Source organism: Triturus cristatus, chromosome 1_1, assembly GCF_964204655.1.
Source record: "Triturus cristatus chromosome 1_1, aTriCri1.1, whole genome shotgun sequence".
NCBI lineage: Eukaryota > Metazoa > Chordata > Amphibia > Caudata > Salamandridae > Triturus > Triturus cristatus.
Window position 1 is genome coordinate 54,922,161 of NC_140579.1, and position 13,592 is coordinate 54,935,752.

At 50.1% G+C, this 13,592-nt stretch overlaps 1 protein-coding gene across 1 annotated transcript in view; it reads right to left on the reverse strand.

The window, feature by feature from the left end:
- Positions 1–455: 455 nt before the first annotated feature.
- Positions 456–13,592, reverse strand: part of LOC146869372 (complement C4-like) — a 536,657-nt gene continuing 523,520 nt past the window's right edge. Inside the window, exons 40-41 of the mRNA XM_085599650.1 lie at positions 4,136–4,268; positions 456–762 (exon numbers count right to left, since the gene is read on the reverse strand). Coding sequence (XP_085455776.1) covers positions 621–762; positions 4,136–4,268 — 275 coding nt within the window. The 3' untranslated portion in view covers positions 456–620. The remainder of the gene's footprint in view (positions 763–4,135; positions 4,269–13,592) is intronic.

Below are 13,592 nucleotides of genomic sequence, written 5' to 3' on the forward strand. Positions count from 1 at the left end.
TGATTTCACCAAGGGCTGCCAATTGCAGCACGGGCATGTTGGTGCTTGCACTGCCATACTGAAGTCCACTTGTGCCCTGAAATTGTCAACCTATGCCCAGCTGGAGGGAGGTGGCAGGGTGAAGCAGGGGATTAGACTTGGATAGAGGCTGCGTCTGGATCTAAGGAGCAAACAATGGCCTGAGTTGCTCTGTAACAGACATGAAAATAACTCACACTCAGACAACTCAGTAGGCATCTTCTTCTGACCCACCTCCACATGCAACGCACTGAAGGAAGTACCATCTAGCTGCATTTATGATGTCTGCTCGACACCATAGCATGGCTTGCCTCCTTTCTAGAGTTTCCTTTAGACCCTCTGCTGTGCCAGATTCAAGTACTGACTATCATGTGACTATCACACAAATAACACTGTCTTACACAGGAAAATCAAGAAATGACACATTCCAGTCACCGTAGAAACAGGAAAAGCAAAATCTACTTCTGTTTATTAAAACTGACTATGCATAAAGTAGATCCCATCTACTTTTCAAGAAAAGATCAATAGAGTTGTAGTGGACAGGACTTGTGCCAAAAAGTAAAGGTTATACGGTCTTGCTCCAGGAGCCCTGTTCTGGCTCCCTAGACCATGCAGCCATTGTTCCGATAGTCCTCCATGAACTTCTGCATCTTCCGGCACTTGCTCCGGTGGATGGAGGCTCTGCAGTTCCCTTCAGTCGCAAGTTCCTCGATCCAGGAGTTGGACTCAAGCAAGTACTGCAGCCTATTAGGGAAAAAAGAGAGCAAGAGACAAAAGGAAGCATTACATATGAATATGACTTGTAAATATTGGTATTTAAAGCGCTTGGAACAAAGGAAGGAATTAGGGTAGGGTGCTGGAGATGTAGCATTAGGGGTTGGGGTTTAAAATGGAGAGTGGAATAGGGCTTGGGTGAAGCTCACAGGAAGTGTAAGGGCAACAAAGGTGGCAGAGCTGCAGGAAGGAGGGAAACTCTTCAGGGATGGTACGACTACCAGTCATGAGCTGCTGCTCAAAATTAATTTTGGGATTATAACATGTGTATGAGTAGGGATGCACTAAGTAAGGTTATTCTTTACATGAATACAATTCTGATGTAAAACACCCTATACTGTCCCACAGTTGCACATGGTTGTGTGTCAGAATATTGAGTATAGAAATATTGTGATACAAACATACTGTTGCCTAAACAACCAAAATATAGTGAGATTAAATATACGTAAGTATAGATTTACAATTCTTAACTCCACATCTAGGTGTCGTGCAGTTAAATATTGTCAAGTTATCTACATATGGATTTTAGTATAATAAGCCTATATTGACCTATATATATTTACCATCGCAAGATTTTGGTCTTTGATATTTTCCAGCAATATTTTTGTCTCACAATATTTTTCCCATGATATCCTGATACATATTCCTGCACATATTACCAGCAGGTCAAACTGGCTTAGGTTGTTATGTTTTACTTTCCCTATCTGTCGAGATATGTCTATCCTCCGCTCTATCACATGCACTTGTAACACGCCAGAGTGTTCGATAGAGAAGAAAGGGCTGAGGTATTCGCTTTTATTGCTAGCAACTGAAATGCAGACACCAAACGTAAGGACAGTGGCTCTGAGTGTGTTTGCACAGAATCACACAGCTAAACATGTGCCCTGGTCCTCAGTCTTGAAGAATTCACAAAGGTTTCTTAAGAAAAAGTTATAATTGGTTTAGACTCTATTGATGCTAATATTACCAGCATTTAGTGGCATCTGGTAACCTGGAGAAGTAATGGGTCAGAGACACATGTGCACACTCACGTACACCATCCATGGACACAACTTATACCCAACCTTTCACAAGCACAGATGCGCACACACATGCAGACCCATCTATTCACCAGCACGCAAACATACACACCTTTCCACAAGCAGACATATGTTAGTACATATACATCCATACATAAACACAAGCACCCACATTTCTATTAAGGTGCTTACTGAGCCACGGCGGTGATGGCAGAATCAGCGGGTGAGGGAGGGAGAAGCACAATGGCTCGGGAAGGAGCTGCAAGCTTCAGGAGGGAGGCTGGAAGCAGAAGATCCCACCACCTCCTCCCATTGGCTACCCCTTGTTAAGGGTTAGCCAATGAGACTAGGATCTTCTCTAATCCACAGAGTGGGGTGGAATCATTGAGACTTGTGGATCCCCCCACCTCCTCTCATTGGCTACCCCTTGTTAAGGGTTAGCCAATGAGACTGGCATCTTCTCTAACCTGCAGACAGGGGTGGAATCATTGAGACTTGCGGATCCCACCTCATCCTGTGGCTGATTAGTGAAGGGTGATGTGAAGCATCACCCCTGTCAGACAGTCAGTCCTAGGGCCACTGAGGGCTTAAATCAGTGACTCTATCCATGACGCTACCCCTCGCTGTGAGAAGGGAGGTTCCTCCTAGAGCTTTCCCAGGCTGATGAAGTCACTGCCCTCAAACCTTGGCACTGGCTGCCAGCACCTATTAGTGCAAATGTCTGACCCTGACATGGTGAGTGTCTGTTAGTCTGCCCTTTGCTCAATCTGACAAACATTTATTATATTATGAGAAAGAGGGGGAGGTGGAGCCTCTGCCCCTGTAATGACGACAGTCACTGACCAGGAGGCCTTGAACAGTTCAACGATGCCTTGGCCCTGGTCAAGAAAATAAATACAACCTTTAGATCTAGGAGGCAGACAGTTACTGTGCCAATGGGTCATGGTAGAGGGGACACCTCTGGTATGACGCCCCACAAAAATGCTCCTGGTGGAGCATCACTGAGCACCCTTAAGACCATTCACATTCATGGTGCGAGGCTGCGAGTGTGTGATGTCTAGCATGGGCTTTTTACTGGATGGATAATCTTCCAGTTCAGAATACAATGCTTAGACATAGTTTAAATCTGTTCCACGTGCATGTGGCCTTCACAGTACAGCACACATAGAAAGCTGGAAAGGTTTGGAGAAAAGAAACCTTTCCTCCAATGTCGTACCTGCCTCAAGGAGGCATTCACTTTTGGCGCAAAGCCCTTATTACCTTTTTAGCGCATTGGGCTCCGTGTCATGACCCACGGGTGGTTCCTTGGGAAAGCCCATGTAACGTCCCTGGTCTACCCAAACAAAGCAGGGCGTAGAGCTACTTGGTGTTACTTTCCAGCATGATGCAAGATTTATGCTGGAAAGTAAATCCCAATTCAACACTATGCACTGGTTTGTGTCACTTCTGAAGCAAACCTGGAGCAAAGTGCTAGTACAACTGTGCCACATGTCAGCCTTTGCCCCTGTCAGTGCTTTACCTGTGAGCAAGATCCAGAGATGCCTCCACCTGTGAATGTAAACGGTGACATCCTCTGTAAGGTGAGCTGCTGATGTTTGCGTGTTTTCAGGGACACATAGCAAGATTCAGGGAATGGTGTCTTCTCTCAGGATAGACACCAGGTATCAGTGTCAGGCAAAAGGCCTCATTGGCTCTGGTCCCGCTCACACAAGGAAGGACCCTGACTCATAGAGCAGTTATCTGTGTGCCCCTAGAGTGGAATTCATGATGGTAAACATTTGTGGATGACAAATACGATCTGAATGTGTTGGTGTTCTCCAGAGGTTGCATGGGCATCCCAAAACATGTCATTCCATTCCTCCATTTCACTCTCCCTACATGCAGACATTTTTGTTTGGAAAAATGCACAAATCCTGATTCTGTGAAATCAGGACTTTAAATTTAAATACACAAATCCAACATTTTTTGCACCTAAGTGACACTTAAGCAGCTCAGTTCTGTAAATATTGTTTCCCAGCTAATAATCTTAATCTTATATTAAGTATTCGGTACGGCACTCAATCTGGAAGTAATACAAGCAAGAGGTAAGGAGCTACTTCTGGGTATTATATTTTGATTTATGGTTGTGCTTCAGGCAAGGATAATGGGAAGAAACACTGTAAGGATGTTATACCTTTTCTTTCCACAAATGATCCTGATAGTTATATTATAGCTAAACTGCAATGGCTTGATACACTGAATTATTTCCATGGGTTAAGACAGTTGAGAGAGGAGAGACTGAGAGATGGGGGAGGGGATATGTGTGTCTCTAAGCTGTCACTCACTCTCCATCAGTGTCGTTTGTGTCCCCATCCTGGCCCATCAAAAGGTACTCCTTTCCATTCTTCAGCTCCATCCGGCATGCTTTGCGCTGAATGAAATTTCGGAAATGTCCCGCCTTAATCTTTTCATCCTTGGCTGCACGATGGTGGGAAGGCAGAGAGAGAGAGGAAGAGAGAGAGAGAGAGAGAGAGAGACAGAGAGAGTGGGGAGAGAGAGGGCGAGAGAGAGAGGGAGGAAGGGAGAGAAAGAGAGAGATAGATAAAGAGGGAGGGAGAGAAACAGAGGGATGGGGAGGGGGAGAGAGAGAGAGAGAGGGAGAGAGAGAGCGAGAAAGAATGGATAACAGAATCTTCATTAGTTTGTATTCAAAAATACAATTTTTGTATGGTTGATTCACATGAAGTAAGTATACCAAGTATCCCATCCGGCTTTGCGGGTAACAATTACCAAAATGTTATACAGAAAAGCATTTTTCCTACCTCAAATACAGATCTCAATGGATGGATGTCAAAATATCATATACACACATATTGTCGAACATAAATCTTGTGCTCTAATTATAGTTTACTTAAATATCATTCCATTGGATGTACAATTCCTCTTATTAGCTTCATGGGGGTACCATATTTGTAAACTATGTTTACAACACAATAGTGATGGCAGAAGAGATTCCGACGATGATCTTCTGGTGCCACGAAACCATGAAAGCGAGTTTTGAATAAACATAATCAGGCCGTTCAGCCGCTGCTCCTGGCTGCCCCTTTGCTATCCCTGGCACTGCCCCTGCTACCCATGGTCTCAGGGGGCATGTAGGCAGCCACAGGAATGAAGATCAGGATAAATCAATTAACTATACTTACTTTTTGTAGTATTTCCTTCATGCCTTCAAGTAAGAGGCTAGCGATGGACAAAGCGCGAGACTGGGATTCAATCTTAAGGAATGTGATCTCACTGCCGCTGTACCAGGCATTTCGGTGAACCAACGTCCATATGGACTGCCCAAAATATTGTCTACTACGCAGAATTACTACATCATGAATCATTTGACTTCAAATGGATTTGAAGAAAGAGAAAATTAGCAAAATAGCTGCAGGAAGCTAGAGGCTAAAGATACCTTTGCGACCATACTGTGAGACACTTTACAGGTTGCGCGCATCGCATGGCCACTCAAAGCTTTCAGACTGCTCCCCTTCAACTCTTGGCCGCATGCAACGTGGCGGGACTTGCATGAAAGGACGAAGCTTGAAAGGGACTAATGTGCCCTCTCACATGTGTCAGGAGGGGAAGGGAAGCAACCATGCTGTTTGGATGGAGTCATGTTTTATTGTCTTTAACATCATTGCTAAACTTAAACCGTCCTCCCACACTAAAGACCCCCTCCCTGCTAACTGTGTTCTAGACCTAAAGCACATCATTGCCCCCCTCCTGGACCTCTATCATCAACACCTCCCTTGCCATGGGTTGCGTCGCTATTTCCCTTCAACTTGGGCAAATCACTTCCCTTCTTAAAAACCCTGCGGCTGACCCCAATGACCTTAACAATCTCCGCCCCATCTCTAATCTCCCCCTTCTTTCCAAAGCCCTCGAAAAGTGTGTCCAGCTCCAATTAGATAAACACATTGAAAACTTCAATCTACTGGACCCCCTACCGCCAGGCTTCAGGAAAGGTTGCAGCACCGAAACTGCCACGCTTAACACTGTCGAGGACATCCACCTACTGGACCCCCTACAGCCAGGCTTCAGGAAAGGTTGCAGCACCGAAACTGCCATGCTTAACACTGTCGATGACATCCACCTACTGGACCCCCTACAGCCAGGCTTCAGGAAAGGCTGCAGCACCGAAACTGCCATGCTTAACACTGTCGATGACATCCACCTACTGGACCCCCTACAGCCAGGCTTCAGGAAAGGCTGCAGCACCGAAACTGCCATGCTTAACACTGTCGATGACATGCACCTACTGGACCCCCTACAGCCAGGCTTCAGGAAAGGCTGCAGCACCGAAACTGCCATGCTTAACACTGTCGATGACATGCATCTACTGGACCCCCTACAGCCAGGCTTCAGGAAAGGTTGCAGCACCGAAACTGCCATGCTTAACACTGTCGATGACATGCACCTACTGGACCCCCTACAGCCAGGCTTCAGGAAAGGCTGCAGCACCGAAAATGCCATGCTTAACACTGTCGAGGACATCCACCTACTGGACCCCCTACAGCCAGGCTTCAGGAAAGGCTGCAGCACCGAAACTGCCATGCTTAACACTGTCGAGGACATGCACCTACTGGACCCCCTACAGCCAGGCTTCAGGAAAGGCAGCAGCACCGAAAATGCCATGCTTAACACTGTCGATGACATGCACCTACTGGACCCCCTACAGCCAGGCTTCAGGAAAGGCTGCAGCACCGAAACTGCCATGCTTAACACTGTCGATGACATCCACCTACTGGACCCCCTACAGCCAGGCTTCAGGAAAGGCTGCAGCACCGAAACTGCCATGCTTAACACTGTCGATGACATGCACCTACTGGACCCCCTACAGCCAGGCTTCAGGAAAGGCTGCAGCACCGAAACTGCGATGCTTAACACTGTCGATGACATGCACCTACTGGACCCCCTACAGCCAGGCTTCAGGAAAGGTTGCAGCACCGAAACTGCCATGCTTAACACTGTCGAGGACATGCACCTACTGGACCCCCTACAGCCAGGCTTCAGGAAAGGTTGCAGCACCGAAACTGCCATGCTTAACACTGTCGATGACATGCACCTACTGGACCCCCTACAGCCAGGCTTCAGGAAAGGTTGCAGCACCGAAACTGCCATGCTTAACACTGTCGAGGACAACCACCTAGTGGACCCCCTACAGCCAGGCTTCAGGAAAGGTTGCAGTACCGAAACTGCCACGCTTAACACTGTCGAGGACATGCACCTGTTAAATGGTAGCGGCAGTTTCAGTCGGTATCCTTTCAAGTATTTGCCCGGCGGAAATCGCCTCTCATACCACTCGATAATTTACCAATAAAAGAGGCAGGCGCCGGAGACTGGAAGGCAGGAAACAAGGTTTTATTCCGTCGGAGCAGAACACATCAGATCAGACAGCAAGGTATCGTCACGAGGTGCTCTAACTGCATCTCTGAGACCTGGTCTCTTATACACTGGTTTATTGCTTTATTACACATAGTACATTCTTGAGATTCCCTTGATGTGCGGGGAAATATCCCCTGAAGCCCCGGCTCAGATCCGATCCCACACATGGTTACAGTAGAGGTTCCCACCCTACCCGCAGTGGGAGATGGCTATCGCGCAGCAGGGAATTCCGCTAATTCCCGGGGGTGTGTGCAACCGGCCGGGTCTCAGGGGGTAGGGGCTTTGATTCTACTGTAATCCCTTTGATGTGGGGTGTTTCCCTTACAGTAGGGGCAATAAACTGCATCCGCAGGGCTAGGTGATGGCCTGGGACCAGTTCGGACAAGGGGGCGCAGAGGAAGGGGGTTATCAAAGGAGAGGTATGACCATGTATGGGTTGTCGGTCGGAAGTGGTTCCGTAGCAGGGTCGCGCAGAAGGAGAGTGTTTATGGCCTGTATGAGAGAGCGGGGGTGGCCAGCGCGTGGGGGATGCTTGCAGCGCCAAGGGGACCGCGCTGGCGATTGACAATGAGTGGGGTGCCTAAAATGGCGGCCGTGCATTCGCTGTGCGTGGCGCTGGGGAGAGGCAAGATGGCGCAGATAATGTTCAGTTTGCAAGCTAAATTTCCACACACCTACTGGACCCCCTACAGCCAGGCTTCAGGAAAGGTTGCAGCACCGAAACTGCCATGCTTAACACTGTCGATGACATGCACCTACTGGACCACCTACAGCCAGGCTTCAGGAAAGGTTGCAGCACCGAAACTGCCATGCTTAACACTGTCGTTGACATCCACCTACTGGACCCCCTACTGCCAGGCTTCAGGAAAGGTTGCAGCACCGAAACTGCCATGCTTAACACTGTCGATGACATCCACCTACTGGACCCCCTACAGCCAGGCTTCAGGAAAGGTTGCAGCACCGAAACTGCCATGCTTAACACTGTCGATAACATGCACCTACTGGACCCCCTACAGCCAGGCTTCAGGAAAGGTTGCAGCACCGAAACTGCCATGCTTAACACTGTCGATGACATGCACCTACTGGACCCCCTACAGCCAGGCTTCAGGAAAGGCTGCAGCACCGAAACTGCCATGCTTAACACTGTCGATGACATGCACCTACTGGACCCCCTACAGCCAGGCTTCAGGAAAGGCTGCAGCACCGAAACTGCCATGCTTAACACTGTCGAGGACATCCACCTACTGGACCCCCTACAGCCAGGCTTCAGGAAAGGCTGCAGCACCGAAACTGCCATGCTTAACACTGTCGATGACATGCACCTACTGGACCCCCTACAGCCAGGCTTCAGGAAAGGCTGCAGCACCGAAACTGCCATGCTTAACACTGTCGATGACATGCACCTACTGGACCCCCTACAGCCAGGCTTCAGGAAAGGCTGCAGCACCGAAACTGCAATGCTTAACACTGTCGATGACATGCACCTACTGGACCCCCTACAGCCAGGCTTCAGGAAAGGCTGCAGCACCGAAACTGCCATGCTTAACACTGTCGAGGACATGCACCTACTGGACCCCCTACAGCCAGGCTTCAGGAAAGGCTGCAGCACCGAAACTGCCATGCTTAACATTGTCGATGACATCCACCTACTGGACCCCCTACAGCCAGGCTTCAGGAAAGGCTGCAGCACCGAAACTGCCATGCTTAACACTGTCGAGGACATGCACCTACTGGACCCCCTACAGCCAGGCTTCAGGAAAGGCTGCAGCACCGAAACTGCAATGCTTAACACTGTCGATGACATGCACCTACTGGACCCCCTACAGCCAGGCTTCAGGAAAGGCTGCAGCACCGAAACTGCCATGCTTAACACTGTCGAGGACATGCACCTACTGGACCCACTACAGCCAGGCTTCAGGAAAGGTTGCAGCACCGAAACTGCTACGCTTAACACTGTCGAGGACATCCACCTACTGGACCCCCTACAGCCAGGCTTCACAAAAGGTTGCAGCACCGAAACTGCCACGCTTAACACTGTCGAGGACATGCACCTACTGGACCCCCTACAGCCAGGCTTCAGGAAAGGTTGCAGCACCGAAACTGCCACGCTTAACACTGTCGATGACATGCACCTACTGGACCCCCTACAGCCAGGCTTCAGGAAAGGCTGCAGCACCGAAACTGCCATGCTTAACACTGTCGATGACATGCACCTACTGGACCCCCTACAGCCAGGCTTCAGGAAAGGTTGCAGCACCGAAACTGCCATGCTTAACACTGTCGATGACATCCACCTACTGGACCCCCTACAGCCAGGCTTCAGGAAAGGCTGCAGCACCGAAACTGCCATGCTTAACACTGTCGATGACATGCACCTACTGGACCCCCTACAGCCAGGCTTCAGGAAAGGCTGCAGCACCGAAACTGCCATGCTTAACACTGTCGATGACATCCACCTACTGGACCCCCTACAGCCAGGCTTCAGGAAAGGCTGCAGCACCGAAACTGCCATGCTTAACACTGTCGATGACATGCACCTACTGGACCCCCTACAGCCAGGCTTCAGGAAAGGTTGCAGCACCGAAACTGCCACGCTTAACACTGACGATGACATGCACCTACTGGACCCCCTACAGCCAGGCTTCAGGAAAGGCTGCAGCACTGAAACTGCCACGCTTAACACTGTCGAGGACATCCACCTACTGGACCCCCTACAGCCAGGCTTCAGGAAAGGTTGCAGCACCGAAACTGCCACGCTTAACACTGTCGAGGACATCCACCTACTGGACCCCCTACAGCCAGGCTTCAGGAAAGGTTGCAGCACCGAAACTGCCATGCTTAACACTGTCGTTGACATCCACCTACTGGACCCCCTACAGCCAGGCTTCAGGAAAGGTAGCAGCACTGAAACTGCCATGCTTAACATTGTCGATGACATCCACCTACTGGACCCCCTACAGCCAGGCTTCAGGAAAGGCTGCAGCACCGAAACTGCCATGCTTAACACTGTCGATGACATGCACCTACTGGACCCCCTACAGCCAGGCTTCAGGAAAGGCTGCAGCACCGAAACTGCCATGCTTAACACTGTCGATGACATGCACCTACTGGACCCCCTACAGCCAGGCTTCAGGAAAGGCTGCAGCACCGAAACTGCAATGCTTAACACTGTCGATGACATGCACCTACTGGACCCCCTACAGCCAGGCTTCAGGAAAGGCTGCAGCACCGAAACTGCAATGCTTAACACTGTCGAGGACATGCACCTACTGGACCCCCTACAGCCAGGCTTCAGGAAAGGTTGCAGCACCGAAACTGCCACGCTTAACACTGTCGAGGACATCCACCTACTGGACCCCCTACAGCCAGGCTTCACGAAAGGTTGCAGCACCGAAACTGCCACGCTTAACACTGTCGAGGACATGCACCTACTGGACCCCCTACAGCCAGGCTTCAGGAAAGGTTGCAGCACCGAAACTGCCACGCTTAACACTGTCGATGACATGCACCTACTGGACCCCCTACAGCCAGGCTTCAGGAAAGGCTGCAGCACCGAAACTGCCATGCTTAACACTGTCGATGACATGCACCTACTGGACCCCCTACAGCCAGGCTTCAGGAAAGGTTGCAGCACCGAAACTGCCATGCTTAACACTGTCGATGACATCCACCTACTGGACCCCCTACAGCCAGGCTTCAGGAAAGGCTGCAGCACCGAAACTGCCATGCTTAACACTGTCGATGACATGCACCTACTGGACCCCCTACAGCCAGGCTTCAGGAAAGGCTGCAGCACCGAAACTGCCATGCTTAACACTGTCGATGACATCCACCTACTGGACCCCCTACAGCCAGGCTTCAGGAAAGGCTGCAGCACTGAAACTGCCACGCTTAACACTGTCGAGGACATCCACCTACTGGACCCCCTACAGCCAGGCTTCAGGAAAGGTTGCAGCACCGAAACTGCCACGCTTAACACTGTCGAGGACATCCACCTACTGGACCCCCTACAGCCAGGCTTCAGGAAAGGTTGCAGCACTGAAACTGCCACGCTTAACACTGTCGAGGACATCCACCTACTGGACCCCCTACAGCCAGGCTTCAGGAAAGGTTGCAGCACCGAAACGGCCATGCTTAACACTGTCGATGACATGCACCTACTGGACCCCCTACAGCCAGGCTTCAGGAAAGGTTGCAGCACCGAAACTGCCATGCTTAACACTGTCGATGACATGCACCTACTGGACCCCCTACAGCCAGGCTTCAGGAAAGGCTGCAGCACCGAAACTGCCATGCTTAACACTGTCGAGGACATGCACCTACTGGACCCCCTACAGCCAGGCTTCAGGAAAGGCTGCAGCACTGAAACTGCCACGCTTAACACTGTCGATGACATGCACCTACTGGACCCCCTACAGCCAGGCTTCAGGAAAGGCTGCAGCACCGAAACTGCCATGCTTAACACTGTCGATGACATGAACCTACTGGACCCCCTACAGCCAGGCTTCAGGAAAGGCTGCAGCACCGAAACTGCCATGCTTAACACTGTCGAGGACATGCACCTACTGGACCCCCTACAGCCAGGCTTCAGGAAAGGTTGCAGCACCAAAACTGCCATGCTTAACACTGTCGAGGACATGCACCTACTGGACCCCCTACAGCCAGGCTTCAGGAAAGGCTGCAGCACTGAAACTGCCACGCTTAACACTGTCGAGGACATGCACCTACTGGACCCCCTACAGCCAGGCTTCAGGAAAGGCTGCAGCACCGAAACTGCCATGCTTAACACTGTCGCTGACATGCACCTACTGGACCCCCTACAGCCAGGCTTCAGGAAAGGTTGCAGCACCGAAACTGCCACGCTTAACACTGTCGATGACATGCACCTACTGGACCCCCTACAGCCAGGCTTCAGGAAAGGTTGCAGCACCGAAACTGCCATGCTTAACACTGTCGATGACATGCACCTACTGGACCCCCTACAGCCAGGCTTCAGGAAAGGTTGCAGCACCGAAACTGCCATGCTTAACACTGTTGATGACATCCACCTACTGGACCCCTACAGCCAGGCTTCAGGAAAGGTTGCAGCACCGAAACTGCCATGCTTAACACTGTCGATGACATCCACCTACTGGACCCCCTACAGCCAGGCTTCAGGAAAGGTTGCAGCACCGAAACTGCCATGCTTAACACTGTCGATGAAATCCACCTACTGGACCCCCTACAGCCAGGCTTTAGGAAAGGTTGCAGCACCGAAACTGCCACGCTTAACACTGTCCATGACATGCACCTACTGGACCCCCTACAGCCAGGCTTCAGGAAAGGTTGCAGCATCGAAACTGCCATGCTTAACACTGTCGATGACATGCACCTACTGGACCCCCTACAGCCAGGCTTCAGGAAAGGTTGCAGCACCGAAACTGCCATGCTTAACACTGTCGATGACATGCACCTACTGGACCCCCTACAGCCAGGCTTCAGGAAAGGTTGCAGCACCGAAACTGCCATGCTTAACACTGTCGATGACATCCACCTACTGGACCCCCTACAGCCAGGCTTCAGGAAAGGTTGCAGCACCGAAACTGACACGCTTAACTCTGTCAATGACATCCACCACTCCTTCGTCAATGGCGAGACCTGCCTACTTATCCTCCTTGATCTCTCCGCCGCGTTCGACACAGTTAACCACTCAACCCTTCTAAACGTTGTCAGAGATCGCTTAGGCCTCAATGGTTCTGCCCATAAATGGTTCGTCTCCTATCTCCAGCACCGAACACAGCAAATCAAAATTCTCAATTGCTTATCAAACCCCACTCCGGTCTCCCTAGGAATCCCCCAGGGATTTATTCTCTCTCCCTCTCTCTTTAACCTCTTTATGGAACCCCTCACCTTCATTCTCAAACAAGCGGGAATCAACTACCACCTCTATGCCGATGACACCCAACTCTACTATAAGATCAAAACCCACGCGGACATTCTACACCTTAACAACACCCTCTCTAAGATTCAATCCTGGTTCCAATTAAATCATCTGAATAATAATAGCCTAATTCTAAATGTGCACATCAAAAACTCGTCTAAAGGAGCCCTGTTCACTCTCCATCATCTAAAGAAAATTAAGCCCTTTATTTCTTCAGATGACTTTAAATTAGTAGTCCAATCTCTGGTACTTTCATGTATTGATTATGGTAATGCCATCCTCACCGGAATCCCAAGGTCCACCTTGCTCCACTCAAATCTGTGCTCAACCTTGCAGCCAGGCTCATCACTGACTGCAAATGCTTTGACCACATCTCCCCAGCCCTCGAATCCCTTAAATGGCTCCCCATCGAAGGCAGATCTGCCTACAAAACTGCTTGCATTACTCACAAA